Consider the following 20925-nt stretch of genomic DNA (forward strand, 5'->3'; position numbering starts at 1 on the left):
CAACCACCCGAAACGCAGCGCTTCCGGCCGGGGGATCGAGGGGTGGGGCTGTAGCATCCGGGCACGCAGTCGCCTGGCGGGTGCGAGGCCGCGCTCCGGCCCCGCCCGAGGCGTTCCCGGGGCGCTCGAAGCCGCATCGTGGGCTCCGTCGCTGCAGCGGGTGCCCTCGTCTCTGTCCCGCTGCCGTTCCCGGGCGCTCTCCCACCTCACCGCAGCCGTCGGTCCCGGAATGCAGCGGTACACGCTCATTGGCTGGCGCGCCCGCCCCCCCGGCGCCCTGACGTGCTGATAGGCGCGGTGTCCCGTCCCGTCAGTCTAGCGCCCCGCCGTTGCCACGGTGAGGGCGCGGGCTGGGGCGGGCGGCTCGTGATGGCTGGCGTGGAGCTGTTCTCGCATCCCGCGCTCCGCACGCGCTACCGGGCCGGGCTCTGCTCCGCCGCGGCGCTGGTGTTGTTGCTTATCACGGTGCTTACCTATGTGCCACCGCTGCTGGTGGCCTACCGGAGCCACGGTGAGCGTCACTCCACCCCACCCCACCGCACGGGGTGCGACCCGGCCCGGCGCGGCCCTGAGGCCTCGCGCTGTTTCTGCCCGCAGGTTTCTGGCTGAAGCAGAGCGCGTACCTGGAGCAGCCCACTGTGCGGTTCCGGTACGAGGTGCTCTTTGTGGCCACCATCGGGCCCGGCCCGGGCAGCTTCTTGGCGTGGAGCACGTTCCCAGCGTTCAACAGGCTCCAGGAGGACCGGCTGCGAGTTCCACTCGTGTCGGTAGGCCTGCCCGGGGCGGGCCCGGCAGTGGTGGTGGGAAGTGGGGCTGGAGAGTGGGACCAGGGGAGTGGCAGCGGGCCCAGGGGATGAGTGCTGGCGGTGCCTGTGAGCAGGCAGCCTATTGTGCACTGCTGCCTTCAAGTAGCAGCTTCATGCATAACCTCATGCCTCACAGCAAAATTTGCTTGGGACAAGTGATGTTTAACTCATCCAGTTTTACTCCCTCTTAGCGTTACAGAATCATAGACTCGTTTAGGTTGGAAAAGACCCTTAAGATCATCGAGTCCAACCGTTAACCTAGCACTGCAAAGTCCACCACTAAACCACATCCCTAAGCGCCACTGGTGGTTTGCATGAACGTATCAGTTTACTTTCCTCAAATTAGTTGTGCCCCCCCGCCCCTCGCTGCTATATGGTTTATCATCATCTGAAGTTTGCAGGGGTTGATAGGTAGCCCCGGGTTTCGAAAGCAGGTATGTGTTTTCCAAAACACATAGCCTCCGCCCTGCAGCCATTGTTCCTTCTGGGATTCAACAGTGGCAGTTATTTTTCTGCATTGCCTCTGTTATGAGTCCTGTTATGCTTGCAAATAGCTGAAGTACTGGGCATTTCTGGCACAGAAGTGTAGCAAGCCGAGGCAGGCTGCAATGGCAAGAGGCAAAAGCCTGAGCATCAGTCACACATTTGCACAGGATGATGGAAGATCCAGCACCAAGGCATGCTTTGTAGCATGCAGGGGACATGGTTGGAATGCATAGGGCAGAAGAGACCTTGAAGAGTCTGATGAGCTTTACCTCCCCGGGGGGCATAGGAGGCATTGTACAACAGACAAAATTGCAGCCTTCTTGCTTGTCTCTAGTCCTGTGTCTATAAAGTCAAGCAGCTTTTTATTGCTTTCCTAACTATGCAGTTTATTTGCTTCTTTAGTATGTGCATGCTGCAGTTGTGGAGATCCCCTGGGGTTTTACCTTTTTTGTTCTTCTTTCTAACAGAAGTTCCTGTCTTTAAAAAAATTCTTATTGATTCTTTTAGACTAGAGAAGAAGACAAAAATCAAGATGGCAAAATGGATCAGTTGCATTTTAAATTGGAACTTCCGCTACAACCTACAGAGCATGTAGTTGGTGTTCAGCTGATTCTACTCTTTTCCTACCAGCTTTATGTGAGCATTTTTAGTTTTATTTGTTGTGACATACAGACCCAGTGTAATATTCCAGTAGTGGTTACGCAAAGGATGAAAGAACCTTTCCACATTTGGAATTCCTGTCTAAAAGATTTCTTTTACTAACAAATATTTAATTTTCTCCTCCTCTGCTGCATCATTCCTATTCTAGCTCTGTTGCATATTTTGATATGTTTCGTTAGATTTTGGGGTTTTTCTGAAGCTGTGTATTCTCTTGGGCTGTAGTGCAGCACAGAGGACAGAGATGCACAGCAGTGGATATCAGTGTGGGTGGCATCAGGAAACAACTGAGAGAGTTATTTCTCTCAGGAGAGTCTTGCAGTAGGCAGAAGGATGTGCATTCTTACATGCTGCTGTGTCTTGACATAACCAGTTAATTTTCTGAGGTGGAGGGGCAGGCTGTAGCAGCAGCCTAAAACTCCATCGATTTTGCTTACTTAACAGCTCTTGAAGCAATGGTAATCATCTGCCAGGATCTTCTGTATCTTGTAACTGGGAGGGGGAAGAAAGTGCTATAGGGAGACGGGAAAATAAAATTCCGCTGCCATTGTATCTCAAGTGGCAGTGCAATTAATACCTAAAGCATTGAGTAAAACACTAGTGCACAGAGAACCCATGGATGTATCTGAAAGGAGCAATAGTGTAGAGCTGTGTTGGCTGCAGCCACACAGATAAGAAGTTGTTTTACTAGGGAACTTAGGCTTCATTTATCCAAGAGACTCTTGCTGATCGCAGGTGGACAAGCTTAGCAAGCATAGCTGTGTCATGTAGAAAACATTCTTAAACCTATGAGGCCCAGACTAAAGGCCCGGCAGTCCTAAATTTGTGCTGAAGTATTAGGTCAGTGATTAGTATCACAGAGAGTTCCAATATTCACAACACCTTTGTTTCACAGTAAATGTGAAAATTTTTGCTCAGATTAAGTGGTTGATAGGGCTAAGGAACTTCCTTGTTTGGTCTTTATTGCAGAGCAGGAGTCCTTAGCTGGCTTTGACTGCTGAGTATTTTAAAGTGTGTCTCCAATTAATGTGTTTAGTCATCTTGCTGCTCTTCAGATGTTATGGCAAGTCAAATCTTTCTGTCATTAGCCACAGACTGTTGGACTTCACTGAATTTCCTGTGGAACTTTGGCTTATAAAGTTAGTTAACTAACAACTAAGGGAGTTCACTTAAAAAAAAAAAAAAATTCATATTTCTTATTTGGTGTTCCCGTGTTTAGACTAATGTGACAATCTGAAACTTGGGAGTCAGAAAAAAATCAAATCCATGCAGAAACAAAGAGGTAGAAAAGTGTGTTATGTTTCCCCCCCGCCCTAGATTCTCTTTTCTTGTGTTCACCGTTTCAGAGAATGTCAACACTCGTGATGCAGAGCATGGCTTTTCTTCAGTTCTTTTCTCCTGTGCCAGGGTCTCAGCTCTATATGAATGGAGACCTGAAATTGAACCAGAGGCAATTACTTAACCATTGTGGACTGGATACCAGATACAATGTGAGGAAACTTTTTTTCCTTCCCCATCAATTTTCCTCCCTCTTTATCCTCCTAGTACCATAGGTGACACCCTAATTATTTGTACTCCTGCACAGAGTGGACCCTAGAACTTTGGAACTGGTGTTTTCTTGTTAGGCTGAAAGGTGGAAGAGGTTATTCTGCCAAGATGTTCAGTCTGATGTTTATGTGCGTTCCTTCAAGGGCATGGTTATTTTGTGTAAGAAACTCTGTAGATTTACTGTCTTGAAGAGCGTACAAATAATGCAAGTATTTCCTTGTTGTAACAGGTGTCTGTGGTCAATGGCACAAGTCCTTTTGCGAGTGACTATGATCTAACAAACATCGTTGCAGCATATTGGGATAGAAATGGTAAGCCTGGATGTATAGCTGCAAATTACAGGACAGCAGTAGTTAGCATATTAGCAGCTGTTCTGTGAGGATTTGGGTTCTGTTTTAAGACTGAAAAGCCCCTTAACCTGGATGTTTCCTTTTCCCATTTTAGTGACAACAGTCTTTTCAGATCCCAACCCTGTTTGGATGACTGGAAGAGCAACAGATACACCATTTATCATTAACGCCACTATTCGTTACCCAGTGGAAGTTATCTTATATCCTTTGAAAACTGCATAAACTGTGATGTAACTGGGTTGCATTATTTGGGCCTTCACATATAGGCCAAATGGAAACTGTTTTCTTCTAGACTTGTTGCTAAACTTTTCCTTTGTTAGCTAAGCAAATGCTATAGTCCTGGAGTTAACTGAATACCTATTTGCCTATTCCTCCAGATGGTTCTGCTTGCATAATCACTTTTTGCCTTTCTCTACTGGGAACCTGCGTCACTCGTCAGCCTTACTAAACTGGCCTTTAAGGCAGTTTCTTAGCCATTCACAGTGAATATCCTTAGTAAGTCTTGCTTTGCTCCTGCAGCACCTGCTGTCCCAGTCTGTCATGGATGCCACTAGCAAAGCACGATACTGTATTCTGTGACCTAAAGCAAATCATTAGAAATCTGTATGCAAGGTAAGCTCACCAAATACTAACCCCTGCAGTGGATGTGGCAAATCTGTTACATGCACAGACAGACCTGAATTTTTTTTTCTACAAAATAATTCTTTGTTCATTATGTTCTTTACTCATTTTCTCAGACAGGAACAAGCCTGTGTTTAAAAGAATCTGTATGGAGCAATTTCTTACAAGGTTTGTTTATCTGCCTGAGTATTACCAACAACTACTTTCTGGTGAGTCAGGGACACAATAGGCACTTTGCACAGAATTGGTTTAAATGTCTTCTAGGACAGACATTCTCTGCAGCTTTTGTTACATACTACTGTAAAAGGCTTTTAGGGGTTTCCATGGCTCAAGGGCTTTGCATTTGCCACACAAACTGATGTCTAATGAGTTTTGTGCCTTTCCACACAAACTGATGTCTAACGAGTTTTGTGCCTTTCCACCTCTGAGTTCCTTCGTTCAGTTATTGCAGTGGTAGTATCAGAAGCTTCTTCATTCTCCTTGACTTTCTTTAAATATCAGCCAGGATTTTGGGAAATGATTAAATTTGCCTGGATCCAGTACGTCAGCATTCTCCTTATCTTTCTTTGGGTGTTTGGCAGGATTAAAATGTTTGTGTTCCAGAATCAGGTGTTGACTACAACTCCAGTATCACCAGTTCTGCCAGTGTCTCCAGTACTGTCCTACAAACAGCACCAGTCCTGAGGAGATGCCTGAGAACGCTTTAAAGAAATGCAGTTCAAAAATAGATACCTGCTTTTATTCTCTATACACTTTTTACTTTGGAAGATCAGAACTTTGTAAGTATGTTCCAATGTTCGTGCTTCCTTTTTAAAATACATGTTCATTCATCTGTTTCTCTGAGAATGCTGCTTTGGGACTGAAAATGTTAATATTTTTGACAGTTAAGGAAGAACCTAGTTATTTTTTTGCAACCAGAACATGCTTCAAAAACCAGTAGAAAGCAACGAGAGTGCTTTTGCATGATCTTAGCTTTGCTAAACCTTGAAGACTGAAAATAATACGCGAACAGTAACAACATAAGCCATCTTTACTGTCTTGTAAATGAATTCACTGCTGAGTTAGAATTCTGTCAAGAGCTATTTGTACATGCATTTATGTGCACGATGAAAGGAAAAAATAGAAGGAACGTGAAAAAATGTATGGATGAGTTAGTGTCAGAGCCACACTTCTGTAACTGTGGCTATATGTGCTCACTGATTTAGTTATTAATTTGGATGATGGCTAAATTCAAGGTTGATGTGAGAAACTGGGTTGTGGGTGATAGTGTCTGCAAGGTTTGCACAATCATTCACTATTGGCATTATTACTGTAGCACTAGACCATTAATTGTGAATTGGGAAGAGTAAAACAGAGAAGCCTGGTATTTATTTAAAGAAAACTAACAAAAAACCTACCAGAGAAGCTGCAGAGTTCCAAAGCAAGTGAATAATTACTTTCAGAACTTAAATGATAACTTAAAACAGATAAAAATTAAGTCAATTATAATCACCTGGTGAGCACTGAAAAACTGTGTCCCTCATTCTTGGGGGGGGGGTAGTGGTACAGAAGATAATTTTCTGGGCTTACTTTTTTTATGCCAGACAAGCTTAAAAGGGAAAACAACAGAATTTCCATTGTGTTATCAGTTTTGTAGTTAAGATTTAATTCTAGCAAAGCAGTGTTATGGCAGGAGGGAGTCAAAAACAATTCTAGATGCTAGTTGACAAAATTCTGAGTGTCTTTGGTTCTCTTGAGCTCTCAAGACATGGTGCAGCTATGAAATGTGAAAGAGCAGCTTGTACAGCAATACCCCATCTTTTGGCCATTGTCCTCTAGAATTCAACATCCTGGCAGTTTGGAGACCTGCCTATTCCTTTTTCTTTTCTCCTTCTCAAAATGGCCAGCTTCTTTTTGAACTTCTGTTTAAGCTTATTTTAAACTTCGTAGTCTTGGAGCTTGCATTTCTCCCAACTTTTACATGCTGGAGGGACTCCAGCCTATTCTTCAATGCAAGTGAAACATTAATGTGGGGAGCCATGCCTTGGTTATTTAACACACTTTTGTGCTTGTGAAACTTATGTACTTACATGTGAATTGTAAATTATTGCAAGGAGCATTCACTGTATATACATGTATATATTTTGGTTTGAAATCTCCAGTTTGCAATTTGATCTTTGAAGTCTCTACCTGGCAGCCTAGGACTACTGATAATTGGCTTTGTATTAGAGTGCACAGAGTCAAAGCAACTGTCTACCGCTTTTTAGCGTTTCTAGGCACTACACAGGATGAACAAAGGGGCCTGTGAGCTTGTTTCCCCCGTATCTCAAGCTGATGTACATCTGGTCTGCTGTAGTCCCAGCTCTTCTCCCTTGCAGCAGTGATAGTGCTTGTGTGACTGCATGAGTTAATTCAGGGAGTTCATTATGGTGAAGATCATCTTTACCAAATATACTCACTCTTTCAGACAAGTCAGTTCCCTGAATGAACTTGGTATGTGTCTGCACAAGCATTAGGGTGGGCATAAGCAAGGGATAGAAATCTCTGAAGAGACCATAGAACCCCAATTTAACGGTATGAGCTGTTGTACTCCCACAAAAATGGAATGCCTAACAGCCCTCCAAGCTGAACAGAAACTTGTTTAAGGTAGCAACTGGAATGTGAAAGAGGATAATGTCAGAAAACAACAATACTGGGAGACTCGGTTATCCCTATCTCACTTTTCTCTCGTATTGTATCCTTCCACATTAAGTTATGACAAATGATGCTGCTCAGAGCAATAGTTTAGTGAATGCATGGGAGATAAGAAATGGTGAATAGGTGTGGTTTAGGAAATACAGAGAAAAATATCATTATGTTCTATTTTCCTTTAGAAGGAGAAAGCTGGACAAAATCCTCTACAGTAATTTAAGAGGAAACCTATTTAAGTTAAAAGGAGGAAATAAAAAAAGAGTTAATTGCTTGGAAGTAGCATGTGACTCTTTAGTATGACCTGAAGCAATCCCTCCATTTCTTTCTTTTGAAAGAAGCATGTTTCACGACTGGGACTAATAAGTGAATGCAGTGTAAAAGGAGCAGTAAAGTTGGATGTGACTACAGCAGGGGAAAAAAAAAAAGTGTTTGTGATACCTCTGCTGTGGTAACTTCCTGGATCACTTTTATGCTGACCGTAGTTCTTGGTTCATAGTTCTGACTCCTTTTTCAAGCTTGGAGAGGCATTCTACTTCTGTAAGTAACCAAGCAATAGAAAAAAGGTAGGTAAGATTTTATGACTGTAGCAGTAAACTGAAGTACAAATTAAAAAATATACCTGAGAATGCACTGCAACTAGCATTAAAGGAGCTTTAGGAAGGAGGCATCTTTCTCGGAAGGCTCTCTGTAAGGGCTCCTCCTTTAGCTTGCTGAGCAACAGAAAATAAAAGTACCACTGCAATCCACCACAGTGCTACTACACAGATCTTCTGTGTACATGTGCCAGAGAGCAATCTAAATGCTATTCATTGAGGAAGGACGCAGAGGCATGTTAGGATTAATCAAATTTCTGTAAGTGCCTCTGTAAGAGGAAAAAGTAAGTAGCTCGTTGAAAGTCCTGTGCATAAATGAAAGTGGGAATGTGGACATGTAAGAGCCATGCTTTAGGAGTTTTTTGAGGGGTGATGCGAGGATGAAAGAAACTACCTCTATGCGTATTTCTGAACTGGCCCAGCAGCCGGCGGGAGGGAGAGGAGGTAGGACGTTTTCGTTCCCCCCTCCCCCCCGACGAGGCAGGCAGGATGCGGCCGCGCCGAGCGCGGCCCTGCTGGGGCTGCGGCTGGGCCGAGGGGCGAGGAGGCGGCGGTTGTGGCAGGCGGGCCCGAGGCGCTGGGGAGTGCCGCGGCAGAGAGGCCGTGAGGCGGCGCAGGCCGCTGGGAGATGCAGCGGGCCGGCGACTCCGCGACGGGGCGGCTGCGGTGAGGCCGCTGGGAGCCTACGGGCCGGGCGGCGTCCGCCCGCGGTGCAGCGCCCGAGCCGTGGGCGGGCGTTTGCAGGAGGTTCCGAGCGGTCTGCTGGCGGCGCCGAGCCGGTCTCACTCCAGCGGCCAGGCGCTGCGGGGCGGGGCGCCTCTGCCAGGCTGCGCCTTTGCCCGGGGATGCTCCGGGTGCGGGGCGGATCGGCTCCTTCCCGGGCTCCTCCCGCTGCCCCGTCGCCTCGGCCACGTCTGAAAGCGGCTCATTGTCTCTAGGCAGCTCGGATCTGCGGCGGTGTCGGGAGGCGGCGGGAAGGTACGGGCAGGCCGGTGCGGGGGGGGGGGGAGGGGGGGCGTCCCACAAGGGCTCCTCGTACCGGTCGGCGGGCCGCGCGATGACAGACCTTTTCTTTCGGTATCGAACAACAGTGTTTATAGTCGCTTGCACTACGTTTCAGGGGATGTTTTTAAGGCGTTCGCACGCGCCCCTACTGCCGCTGGTGAAGTAGCGGTAAGTGCGGCGGGCGCCGATGTCGCACAGCCCCGAGCCGGGCGTTGCTTGAGGTGTAGTCAGTTGTTGACAGAGGTAAAGCTGTTGAAAATCAGACTTTTTCCCATCTTTCCACCTCTCCCCCCCCCACCCCGCGAGAACATGGCTGATTCGGGTTAAGGTGGTTTTGTTTGCTGGAGTTAGATGGTGAAATCAGGTGCTTTAGAGAACATTTCCCATCATTCTGGGAAATCCCTTCCCATTTTTCTACTGTGTCCAGCCTCTGGTTTTAGGTGAAAGTGACATACTGGACCAAAGAATTTGTCGTTATTTCTCAGTTGCAGCAGTTGCTTCAGTGGGGCACGCAAGGCACACCTCAGCCCAATTCATCCTCAGACCGTTTGAATTTGAGGACACCGTTGTACCGGTGTAGGCAAAGTCTCAAATAAGTGAATAGCAGTGGTCACCGCAAGTGTCTCTTTGTCACCTCAGTTTTGCCATCCTTAAAAATAGTAAAAATTCCTGCAGAAATTGCAACTGGGCAGACCTCATTTCTTGAACGCTGGTAATTCTAGTAGCTGCAAACACTTTGCGATCTTCAGCTGCATTGCATGGAGAAATAGGTGTTGTAGGGCTATGTCTCGACACTGCCATTTGTTCAGGCTGGACAACTTTATCTAATTCCATGCAATATAAAGAAAAAAAAAACCCCAGTACCTTTTTTTAATAATTTTTATGGTCGTATCATGAAATCTGTGGTATGTTTAATTGTATTATAAAGTATTTAAACCTGATGACTACCTGGAAGCGACTCTTCCAATCTCATTTTCCACTAGATTGTGAAAAGAAGTAAGTTTTCAAAAGCTAAATTAACACTGTCAGCTGAAATGCTAATATGTCAGAATTCAAAATGTCTGATTGCAGTACCTTTACTGTACTTTTATTACTTCTTTTGCAGTTTCACTGTTTTATTAAAAAAATTAAGCAGGCTTATTAATTCTTTCAACTATTTAGCAATGGTCAGCTATTGGAAAGACTTCTAACTCTTTTTGAAGTACCAGTGGTTATAGAAGGCACCCTCCAAACTAACTTTTTCTTTCCCCATTCAAAGACCATTGTGCATATTGTTGGCGATACAGTAAGCTTTTGCCTGGTGAAGATGTGTCATTTCTAGCTGTGGAACAACATTGGAAAGTGACGTTTTGTCAGCTGGGTGATTTATAGCAAGAATTACTAGTAATACTCTTGTGCATTTTGCTTGGAGCAGCATTGTCACATTCCCGCATTTCACTTTTTTGAGCAGCAAACTATGTTTCTAATGTTAGCTCATAGAAGCCATTCTGGTAGTGGTTACATTGGTGCGATGTCTTATAGCTGAAGTATGTAGTAAGTAGACTTCTCCATAAGGTGTAGTAGACTTCCAGGTGATCTTTGCTCTGTTTATCACACCATGCACAAACATTTTCCTATTAATTCTATAAAATGCGTCGTGACATTTACCATTATCATTCTTCTCACAGTCAGTACTGAGGTGTTTTGGTGAATTATAAGTACATAAATGATACTTATATTCAGCTCATATGTTTGCTCTGAAAGTCAGCATTTAGTGTATGGCAAGCATACAGGACAAAATAATTTTTGGCTAGCAGAAGGTTGAGCACATAATACAGCATTAGGTATTCATTTTTCAGTGGAAGAGATCAATCTGGGAAATTAATTGAATGTGTATTTTTGCATTTTGTGGAAGTTGAAGTAATTTCTGTGTAATCTATAAAGACGTTGGCTTTAAAAGTGCCACATAAACTGTTTTAAATGAAAGCGTGCTGGAAATTTTCTCAGACACAAAATGGCTGGGGAATACTTTGACAAAGACAGCTAAGATCCAGTTGCTGAGAAGTCCTTTTAGGGGAGCAGGTAACTTGTAATTGTAACAGCAAAAACAGTTGTTTTCAGTTCTTTGCTTTAATCCAGCCAGATTTTTCAGTCTTCCTGCAACAGACCCAGACCTGTTTCTGAGGGAGTCGTTCATCCCAGCCTTTTGTCCCAAGCTAAAAGAGACCCCATGTTTCTTTACAGCTCTAACGTGAGGCACTTTCTTTCTGTCTTTCTACAGTCTCTTTAGTATCCAAGAAAAAAATGAGCAGTGTAATAGGAGGGTCTTCTTGTTTGTTTGTTTGTTTGTTTGGGTTTTTTGTAGCTATAAAGTTAATTTTTCTTAATTTACTAGGTCTCTTCAGGTTGAATTCTGTACTGAAAGGAAGTTCACGGAGCAACTGTGCTCCTTTCAGTGGTGACCTGCAAAGATCCGATTATTCGATTCCAACATTACTTTTCTTATGTGACAAACAAATAAAAGTCCCTGAAAGGAAGAGCTAAATGATCACCCACTGCACAATTTATTTCTTTCCTCCTCCATTCTTTTCTACCATTCTGGGTCTGAAAAGTGCTCTGTTTAGAAAACAAGCTTTCTGGGATCAATACTACCGCTCACTGTATTTTTACCCTGCCTGGTAAAACTGGATAGCTTTCTGTAATGTATCTAGTCTCTTGGCAAGCAGTGGCAGATGCTAGTGGCCCTGCAGCTCAGCATTCTATTAGAACCAGTTTAAGTGATGAAGAAAATCATTGCTCTGTTGTCCAGTTTGTATAATTAATTTCCTTTGCACAATATGTAAGAATAGTTATTCTGGGGCAGACCCAAGGTTCATCTAGTCCAGGATCTTGTTTCCGTTAGTAGCCGTTAGTGGACAAGCCCAGTGACAGAGCTTGACTCAGGACTATCAACTAAACCGTAGGTGCAGATGCTTTTTAGACCACATTTTGAACATTTGCACTGGCTTGTGAAGAGATGATTCTGCCTCAAGAATTTGTTAGAATTAGACTTATGATTATTCTGCTGTTTGCCAGAGCTCTCCCTGAAGAAATAGTATCACAAAAGAAGTAATAATACTATCACAGAAAAGGAATAACATTGTAACTGTTATTAAAGTAATTTATGCTTAGCAGTATTCATTATGTACAAAAGCATGTATTGTGATACCACCAAGAATTACAGTACTTCAAACATCTCATCTGAGAAATGCGAAAGGTGTCGGGAGTGCTCTGTGCTGCAACTTGATATCCCTCACAGTCCGTTTTTCTGCCTCTTGCAGCTCCCTCGCCACTTCTGGTCAGCCTGATTCCATGGGCCGATGAGGAGGTGCTTGCTAGAGGGTTTTGTCACTGAGATGGCGGCTGAAGTGGCAGTAATGCTAGGACATCTGTCCCCTCTGGTGCTTCTCCCTTTCCCCCCATGTTTTTAGGCAGCAGGCCTGCTCTAGTCAGGCAGGTGCGGCCACAAGGAAGCACTGCTGCAAAGCAAAGAAGGAAGAAAGGAGGCGGGAACAAGCCCCTTTTTAGCTCTCCTGAGGGGAGCTTGGGATAGGCAGGTAGTGCCGCTGAGCTGTAGGCGGAGGAGGAGGGCGCTGGCAAAAAGAGATGCGAGGCAATGCAAAGCAAGTCACAAGAGTAGTGTTACACCTAGTAACTGATGAAGCCTTGGCATATTACCTTTGTGTGCTGAAAGAAAGAGCTTGCCTAACAGCACCCTCTGGTGAGTCCTGCAATGGAATAAATAGAGGATCAGAAGGAGCAGCCTGTATCGCAAGGTCCTGTCCCTCACAATTAAGGCGATGATATCATGTAATCTATTCAGTAGATTTATAAAAATATATATATGTGTGTATATATATTCAGCAACTTTCTGAGAAGGTGATTCTTCAGGGTATTCAAGAGCTGCTTTCTGCCTCAGCTAACATTTGTCAAAAATCATGAAAGAGCTTGGTGGGTTATTAAGTTGCACATTAAAGGGGTGTAAGTTTAACCCAGGCTGAAAGCACCTTACCTGCAGAATGCAATTGCAAATGGTAAAAGGGTATTTACATGCAAATAGAATTACACGTGCCCAGTGTGAGAAATGCAGAAATAAAAGGCACTGTTTACAGAGAAAATCCAGTGAACTGGATGTGTATTTGGCCTCATACACTGGAAACTGCCTGAGATAATACTCTTACAGATGCTGCATTTTGTTGTGTTATTATTCATTTCTTTGTGGTGTCTGTGTGCGTGCATATTTCTTAAAAACATCCCAACTTTCCCAAAAGAGTAGAAGATGAATCTTAAATACTGAAAATGTGTATCTACTTAGTGCTTTACTTTGATAACGCGCTTTTTCTTGCAGTTTATATCATACTGAAGAGTAGGGAAATACTTTAGCTACAGTCATTTTACATATTATTTGTAGTGCTTATGGTGGGCAGACTAGTTCAGACACAAATTATGGACTAATACTCATGTTAGCTGTTTTTTTGTTGGCACAGTATTGTCTGCAACAGTACTTGGGTGGGAATCAGCAAGGAGAGGTCCAAGAGGCAGTCAAGGCAGATGCGAATTTAAAAAACTGGCTTTTGTTTTGACATCTACAGGTTTTTATTCCTCACTCCCCCACCCCTTACTAATAAGGTATAAAGAACAGTGTTCGCATTTCTGCAGAGTGATCTTGATTAGAGTGGAGCAGCAGTTCTGTGTAGCTGGAGTAGAAACATACAAATTCTTTAAAAAGCATCATTGGACCTCTAAAAGCTATGTAATGGGTTAGACTGTGAGGAGCTGCAGAATGCAGTCTTAGTGCACAAAATGGCTAACATTTTGCAGACAAGAAAAAGATTTGAGGTAGCTATGGCTGGCTGGCTTTCAGGCATAGAATCTGTTTCAGGAAAACTTGAACTAGCAAATGCAACTGCTCTTCCACTTTTGCTTAGATTCTTTCATCACCTCTGTTTGGTGAAGTGTCAGTGCAGGCTGCTGGATTGCTGTTAATCTTCACAGCACAGAGAAACTTGTAGATGCTTCTGGTGACATAATATGCAAAAATTCAGTATTTGAACGAGGCAAATTTTATCTATGAAGAATGGCCATGCTGAATTAAACCAAAGTTTATCTATCTGCTCTTGTGCCTGACAGTAGCAAGTAGTGGATTGCTAGGGAAACAGTTAAATAATACAGGAAACGTGATTTCTCCTAGTATACCTCCCAGATGCAGGCAGATACCTCGGGCCATCTACAGTTTAGGGAATTGCTAAGCCACCAAGTTGTAGCCTCATCTTTGCATTTAACAGTCCTTGAGAGGCTCTTCTTCCATTAATTACTTTCAGTCGATGTAATAATTTGTTGAACTCTTGTATACTCTTGCTGCCACAGCATTTTGAGGCAGAGTTTCACATTTTTTATGATGCAGTGTACAAAAAGGTTTTGTTATGAGTGATCATTCAGTTGAATTCTCCCAGTTTTCCTGTTTTGAGCAGTCGTGAGTGTTTTTGCAGTTGCTCTCTCCAGGCCAGTTGTGATTTCCCTGTCCAGGGAGCCTCTCTTGCAGGCTGAGGAGTGATAGTCACTTCAGTATTCCTTTTACAGAAGTCATTGACTGTCCTTGTGCTTGATCTTCACACCTGACTGTATTCTGCTATATCGTCTTGAAGAATTGTTGTGGGCAAATTAGCACGCAAAATACAATTCTCTAAAAAATGTCATTGGTCCCATATAGAGTCAGGACTCCTTGGGATCCCAGTCAGGAGACCTTGAAGCTATGCCAAGGGCCCAATAATTCCATAGTTAACATTTCACAGTTTAGTGCAGTGCCAAGGTACCAGTTTATAGACCAAACTATACCTGTCACTCTTCAGCTCCCTTTAAAGTACAGCTTTCATATTGATTGTGCAGCAAAATACAAAAGCCAGCTCATGGTGTATTTGGTCCACAGACACCCCGCCCGCTCCCATCCCACTGCCAAAAATTGGTGGCGTATTTGTTTGCTGTCCAGACACCATTGCCAGAGCAGAAAGGGGAGACTGGGCTACTTTTTCCATGCTTGTCCGCCTGGATATATTAGTAGCGATTTGAATGAATATATTGACATCTGGGTCTTGTAAAAATGTATGCTCTTTTTGTGGCTTTGAGTTTGCTTATGAACCTGGCCCTGAAAAATAAGGTTATTTATGAGCACTCTGTTACATTTGTTATTTTGTTGCTATCCTCTCAGATAGGAATATGGAAATATACCTACCTTTTTTTTGGCCCATTTTGCTATTTAAAAAAAAAAGACATCTTGAGGTGAAAACAATAAAGGTTATTGTATAGAGAAGCTGGTGAAGTATGGGCTGGATGAGCGGACAGTGAGGTGGATTGAAAACTGGCTGAAGACCAGGCCCACAGGGTGGCAGTCAGTGGAACGAAGTCTAGTTGAAGGCCGCTAACTAGCGGTGTACCCCAGGGTACAGGATCCAGTCCTGTTCAACATCTTCATTAACGATCCGGATGATGGGTATGAGTGTACCCTCAGCAAGTTTGCTGATGATAGGAAACTGGGAGGTGTGGCTGATACTGGGAGGTCTTATAAATATTTATAAATACCTGAAGGGAGGGTGCAAAGACGATGGAGCCAGGCTGTTTTCAGTGGTGCCCAGTGACAGGACCAGAGGCAGTGGGCACAAATGGAAACACAGGGGGTTCCCTCTGAACGTCAGGAAACACTTTTTCACTGTGTGGGTGACAGAGCACTGGCAGAGGTTGCCCAGGGAGGTTGTGGAGTCTCCCACCTTGGCGATACTCAAAAGCCATCTGGACACGGTCCTGGGCAGCTGGCTGTAGGTAGCCCTGCTTGAGCAGGGAGGGGTTGGACCCGATGACCTACACGAGATGCCTGCCAGCCTTAACCGTTCTGTGATGCTGTGAGATGAACCAGGGTTCTTTAATCACTATTTTGAAATGACAAAAGAATTGTAGCAGCTTGATGAGAAAGATGTGGGTGGGTTTTTTTTAGTTTGTTTCACAGAAGTTATGTGGGTTTATCCCTTTCACTGTTTATTTGTATTTTGTAAGCTTGGCAGTTAGCTACATGCTTCTGTAATGTGAGTAGTGACCCAGTAGGCTTGAGTGACCGATCATAGGGGTGGCCTAGCATGACTCCATCTGAAATATCCATGTAAATTATTTTGTGACATGATTACGCAGTAGATGGTCAAAAGGTGTAATACTGATTAATTTGAAGACCTGTGTGCATGGCTTAAGCTGCATTCTGTTGGCAACCGTGGTCTGGGGCTCCCCTGTTCTCTTTCCCTTCTGTGCCTTTTTGTTCACTACCTTCTTCCAGCTGCAGTGCCGGTCTGTGCTGTGCTGAGTTGTTTCAACGCTAAAGAGCTAGGTGAAGAAAAACGAGCGGGTAGCTTTCTTCCAGACTAGCAGGTTGAAATGGCTTGGCAGAGCGACTGATAAGCATTGGGACTATGCAAGAGAGTCTTAGGGGCCCATGGGTTTCATCCTAGGATGTGCTATTGTAGTTGTATGTCATGGATATTTGCGCAGAGTTGTTGAGAATGTGGAACCACTGGAGAAAAGGGCCTTGCCTCAATGGGCAGCACAACCACTAAAAACTTGGTGATAACCATAGTTTTAGAGATAAAGAAATGCTGTTGCTAAGCTACAGAAACAGTTTGTATGGTGAAGTAGGGAACGTAAGACAGTAAAAAGGCATTTTTAGCTGAGTGGGTATAAACTAGAGCGGATGTAAAGAGTATACAGAACTTTGTGCCCAAAGAAGGGCAACGAAGCTGGTGAAGGGTCTAGAGCACAAGTCTGATGAGGAGCGGCTGAGGGAACTGGGGTTGTTTAGCCTGCAGAAAAGGAGGCTTGGGAAGACCTTATCACTCTCTACAACTACCTGAAAGGAGGTTGTAGTGAGGTGGGTGTCGGTCTCTTCTCCCAAGTAACAAGTGATAGGACAAGAGGAAACGGCCTCAAGTTGCGCCAGGGGAGGTTTAGATTGGATATAAGGAAAAATTTCTTTACTGAAAGAGTGGTGAAACATTGGAACAGGCTGCCCAGGGAAGTGGTTGAGTCACCATCCCTGGAGGTATTTAAAAGATGTGTAGATGTGGTGCTTAGGGACGTGGTTTAGTGGTGGACTTGGCAGTGCTAGGTTAACGGTTGGACTCGATGATCTTAAAGGTCTTTTCCAACCTAAACCAATCTATGATTCTATATCTTACAAGCAAGAGGCGGTACTTTGGGAGAAAAACATCTGCAAGCAAGTTAGTACCTTACTCATTTGCCTTACTCTCCTTACAAGATACTGTATGATACCAAAGGTAGATGCTTTTATTGATTCCTTTTTCCTACTCAGCTCGTATTTCTGCTGTTTTTCTTGGCTTACAAACAAAAGTTTAGTAGCAAAATTGTGTTCATTTAAAATAGAACGCATTTCTTTATATCATGAAGAGACATTTAGGTGGTGCAAGGAGCCGAAAATGCCCATTTCTACTCTCTCTTTCATTTGACCATTTATTTCAGCTTTTGGTACTAATTAAAGTCTTCATGTTTCACTAGACTAGCACTAAGAACTTAATGCATTTATTGTGTCAAATGAGTATGTATCTATATTCGCTAGTCTGCATGCTTTACTTTCAAGAGTCCAGAGTGTGTTGATACATGTACCTTTCACTGTAACAAGAAAAAAATGCCTAAATGCAGCTAGATAGCAAATGCTTATATGTAAAACTCTCAAGATAATCTTCATACATGAGGATTCTTATTTTCCTAATACCGTACCTGCTAACCTGACTGCTTACAAGTGGAATCTGCAAAAGTGAGAGCACGAAGTGGTAGGTGCCAAAAACCTCTAGTAAAAAGTTGTGAGGAGCGCACGTGCTTGAACTTCGACTTCAAAGTAAAACAGAAGTCCACTTGGGGTCGACATGCCTAAAATTTTCCAGGAGTTACATGCAGACTAATTCTAACTCACAAATGGATAATTCCTTAAATGCAAACTCAGGGTATTCAGTCATTGGGTATACGCGCTCTAGCCCAAAGACACACGTCAGCTGCTTTTTCATTTTAACATCTGTGGCCAGATGCGGCTTCAGGTTGTGAGTTTTCACCCATCTCATGCAATAGAGGGTTGTGCACAAGCATCAATCAGTGTAGTGGCCTACCGTCACCGCAGGGTATAGCGCTCACATTAGATAAGATGATGATTTTTATTTCAGTAGCCACAGTTACTGATGTTCCCGTCTACTCCTTTTAAGGGATAGAAGCCCTTGTAATGTTAGACTGAAATGGAAGTACAGTGGAGCGATTCAGAAAGGTTTTTTTTTCCCTCAGCAGTATTTATCAGAATTCAAGTTGAGTGCTTTGTGTATTTTGTAGATTTTTTTTTTTTTCTCCAACAGTTGAGCTGCATCAACCCAAGGTTTCCTTCAGCATCAAACATTTGCTCCAAACTTATTTCTGCTGTGATCTTGCTGTCACGGATTACTTTCTTTCAGTTTCCGACACCTGTCACCTGCAGATGATCATCTCCCGGTGCCACTGATTAAGGAAGCAAAAAGTGCCAAATACATACATGCATATTTGAAGAAAGGTTTTACTAATGCAAGAGTTTGTATTGTGTAAGTTTTATCATTATTGTGCCACAGGAGCAGTGGTTCACCAGCACTTTCCTTCTCTTTTTCAGCTTTTTTAATTGCTTTTCCTCGGTGAGAATGGCAAGGATTCGGATTCCTAGCACAATCGTTATACTTTTTGTTATGGTTCAGACTGGATTCTTACTCTTCATGTATGCCCGGTACAGTAGCTTCATGCCTCAGTCTGAGGAGAAACCATCTCAAGTCCACATCCTCATTCTCTCCTCCTGGCGGTCAGGATCTTCTTTTGTCGGTCAACTTTTCAGCCAGCACCCCAGCGTCTTCTACCTGATGGAGCCCGCATGGCACGTGTGGGTTACGATGTACCAGAACAGTGCTAAGGTCTTGCACATGGCAGTGCGGGACTTAGTCAGGTCGGTCTTCCTGTGTGACATGTCTGTGTTTGATGCTTACATGCCTTGGAAAAGAAACTTATCCGATCTTTTCCAGTGGGCAGTGAGTCGGGCTCTGTGTTCAGCTCCTGCTTGTGACTCCTTTCAACGTACTGACATAACCAGTGAAATGGCATGCAAGACTCTTTGTGGACGGTACCCATTCAGCAAGGTGGAGGAAGCCTGTAAAACTTACAGCCATGTTGTCATCAAGGAGGTTCGATTCTTTGACTTGAAGGTCCTCTACCCCCTTCTCACTGATCCGTCCCTGAACCTCAAAATCATTCACTTGGTACGTGACCCCAGGGCAGTCGTCAAGTCACGGGAACAATCGGTCAAAGCACTAGCCCGTGACAATGGAATTGTTTTGAGTACCAACGGCACTAAAGTGGAAGACGGCAAATACAAAGTAATGCAAGAGATTTGTAGAAGTCATGTTCAGATTTATGAAACAGCTACTCTAAAACCACCTAATTTCCTTAAAGATCGCTATTTAATGATCCGTTTTGAGGATCTGGTAAAAGATCCATTATCGGAAATCTCAGAAATGTATAAATTTGCAGATCTTAGTTTGACCCCCACACTCAAAAGCTGGATCTATAATATCACACATGGACAGGGACCAGGAAAAAAAAGAGAAGCCTTCAAAATCACATCTCGAGATGCAGTTAGTGTTTCACAGGCCTGGAGAAATGTTCTTTCCTTCCAGAAAATTAAGAAAATACAGGAAGTTTGCAAAGGTGCTATAAACATGCTTGGCTATCAGCTGGTGGATTCAGAAAAAGAACAAAGAGATCTGTCATTGGATTTAGTGTTGCCAAGACGACAAAATCAATTCAGTTGGTCATCATTTAATCCAAAGCACTGAGACATTATTTTTGAGAGATCTGGGCGGGGAGGGGGGAGTAGATGGTTGAGTATTTGTCTACTGTGCAGCATATAGGCAATTTGAAAATCATTGGCTGATGAGTTTAACTATCTTCCTGTCTGCTGTTTTTCTGTAATGGAAGGAGGTTTTTTCCTGATTTTTTTTTACACCGCAATAACAAAAAAAGCATGAGAAATACTGTGAGATACTTGCCAGATTGCAAATTTACAGCTGAGCTGTGCTGTTCTCAGCATTGTTTTAAAAATATAATTTAAGTACTTTCTATTAAAAGGTGAATTGTCAAAGATGTCTTTGTTCATTGATAATAGTTCACTTCTGTTTTCATGCTTTAAATATTTAAGAATCTCAGTTCTTAATTTGTGTAAATGGAACAAAGTAGAAACTAAATTCCTTCACTTTCTTCCAGAATCACTTGACTTCCTTCTTTTGCTTTAAAGTTGTTGTGCAGTTGTGGGTTTCTTTAGACTTCTCTTGATGTTCTTAATTTTAACATAAAAGTTCTCCAAGAGCTGGGACAACTACAGCAGTTCTGTTGTAAAAGACTTAAGCAGAAACTTCATTTATTGATAGATTTCTTAGTGCTTTCCCTGGAATGGCAAAGTTTGCAATCAGATACTTGAATGCGATGTTGGCATGGAGTGCAAAAAGCAAAAGAGATGAAGAAACTTTGAGTGGCGTCACTGTGGAAATAGCTTGTTAATGCATCCCAGTCAGCTGCAACACAGAGTAGGCACACACTTGCTCCTGCAGCACAATTCATACCATTATCCACTCTCTTCAGAACTACAAGTTGTTGTTAATGAAGGTCACTGGGAAATTTAAGGTGCCTTGGAAATCTGCATATTGATTTTACTGCTGTATGGAAGTGATCAATTCAAACAACTTTGACAGCAGAGATGGATACTTGTGTATGGTTTTTTTGTTTGTTTTATTTATTTTTTTAATACAGCACATCTCAGGATGGACAGTACATGTTTGATTGATACCAGCTAATCCTGTTAGGGCTAATTGAAGAATGTCATGCTATGGCTCATTTAGGATGAGCACAAAAGCTCCTTAGCACCACTACTGTGATCTGCTTTAGGAGATGGATGTTCCTAGCGCTCTAGATGCTGGGAAGTGGGCCCGTCGACGCTGTGTCTCCTTGGGGGGGTTCTCTAGGACCACACCCACTGCTTCTGGGGATTTTCCTAAGTGTTCCAAGAGCTATTGTGGCACCTGTGGAGCCATATTTTTTTGTCTTGGTGGCTTTTCCAGGGACTCTGAG

General features: G+C 43.5%; 2 protein-coding genes across 5 annotated transcripts; both read left to right on the plus strand.

Moving 5' to 3' along the window:
• The first annotated feature begins 90 nt into the window (after positions 1-90).
• Positions 91-5304, plus strand: TMEM231 (transmembrane protein 231). 2 transcript variants are annotated; one of them, XM_076348781.1, is made up of 7 exons: positions 91-511; positions 598-767; positions 1800-1928; positions 3296-3439; positions 3727-3808; positions 3942-4047; positions 4963-5304. In XM_076348781.1, exons 1-7 carry the CDS (start codon positions 370-372, stop codon positions 5150-5152), a joined length of 963 nt encoding a protein of 320 aa, XP_076204896.1. In that variant the 5' UTR covers positions 91-369; the 3' UTR covers positions 5153-5304. The 2 variants fall into 2 exon arrangements, with proteins under 2 accessions (XP_076204896.1, XP_076204898.1); XM_076348783.1 differs by lacking the exon at positions 3296-3439.
• On the plus strand, positions 5180-19942 carry LOC143165373 (carbohydrate sulfotransferase 5-like). Of its 3 annotated transcripts, none has more exons than XM_076348778.1 (2): positions 5180-5247; positions 18428-19942. In XM_076348778.1, exons 1-2 carry the CDS (start codon positions 5180-5182, stop codon positions 19635-19637), a joined length of 1278 nt encoding a protein of 425 aa, XP_076204893.1. In that variant the 3' UTR covers positions 19638-19942. The 3 variants fall into 3 exon arrangements, with proteins under 3 accessions (XP_076204893.1, XP_076204895.1, XP_076204894.1); XM_076348780.1 differs by lacking the exon at positions 5180-5247 and adding an exon at positions 7617-7701; XM_076348779.1 differs by lacking the exon at positions 5180-5247 and adding an exon at positions 8552-8709.
• Positions 19943-20925: the final 983 nt, after the last annotated feature.

This window comes from Aptenodytes patagonicus, chromosome 11 (assembly GCF_965638725.1).
Source record: "Aptenodytes patagonicus chromosome 11, bAptPat1.pri.cur, whole genome shotgun sequence".
Lineage (NCBI taxonomy): Eukaryota > Metazoa > Chordata > Aves > Sphenisciformes > Spheniscidae > Aptenodytes > Aptenodytes patagonicus.

Bases quoted from the DNA above. Each gene is read 5' to 3' on its own strand.
- TMEM231 (XM_076348781.1), top strand. From the start codon at position 370: ATGGCTGGCGTGGAGCTGTTCTCGCATCCCGCGCTCCGCACGCGCTAC. The intron at 768-1,799 runs GTAGGCCTGCCC...TGATTCTTTTAG, and splicing joins TGCGAGTTCCACTCGTGTCG to ACTAGAGAAGAAGACAAAAA. The intron at 3,809-3,941 runs GTAAGCCTGGAT...TTCCCATTTTAG, and splicing joins AGCATATTGGGATAGAAATG to TGACAACAGTCTTTTCAGAT.
- LOC143165373 (XM_076348778.1), top strand. From the start codon at position 5,180: ATGCAGTTCAAAAATAGATACCTGCTTTTATTCTCTATACACTTTTTA. The intron at 5,248-18,427 runs GTAAGTATGTTC...TCTCTTTTTCAG, and splicing joins CTTTGGAAGATCAGAACTTT to CTTTTTTAATTGCTTTTCCT.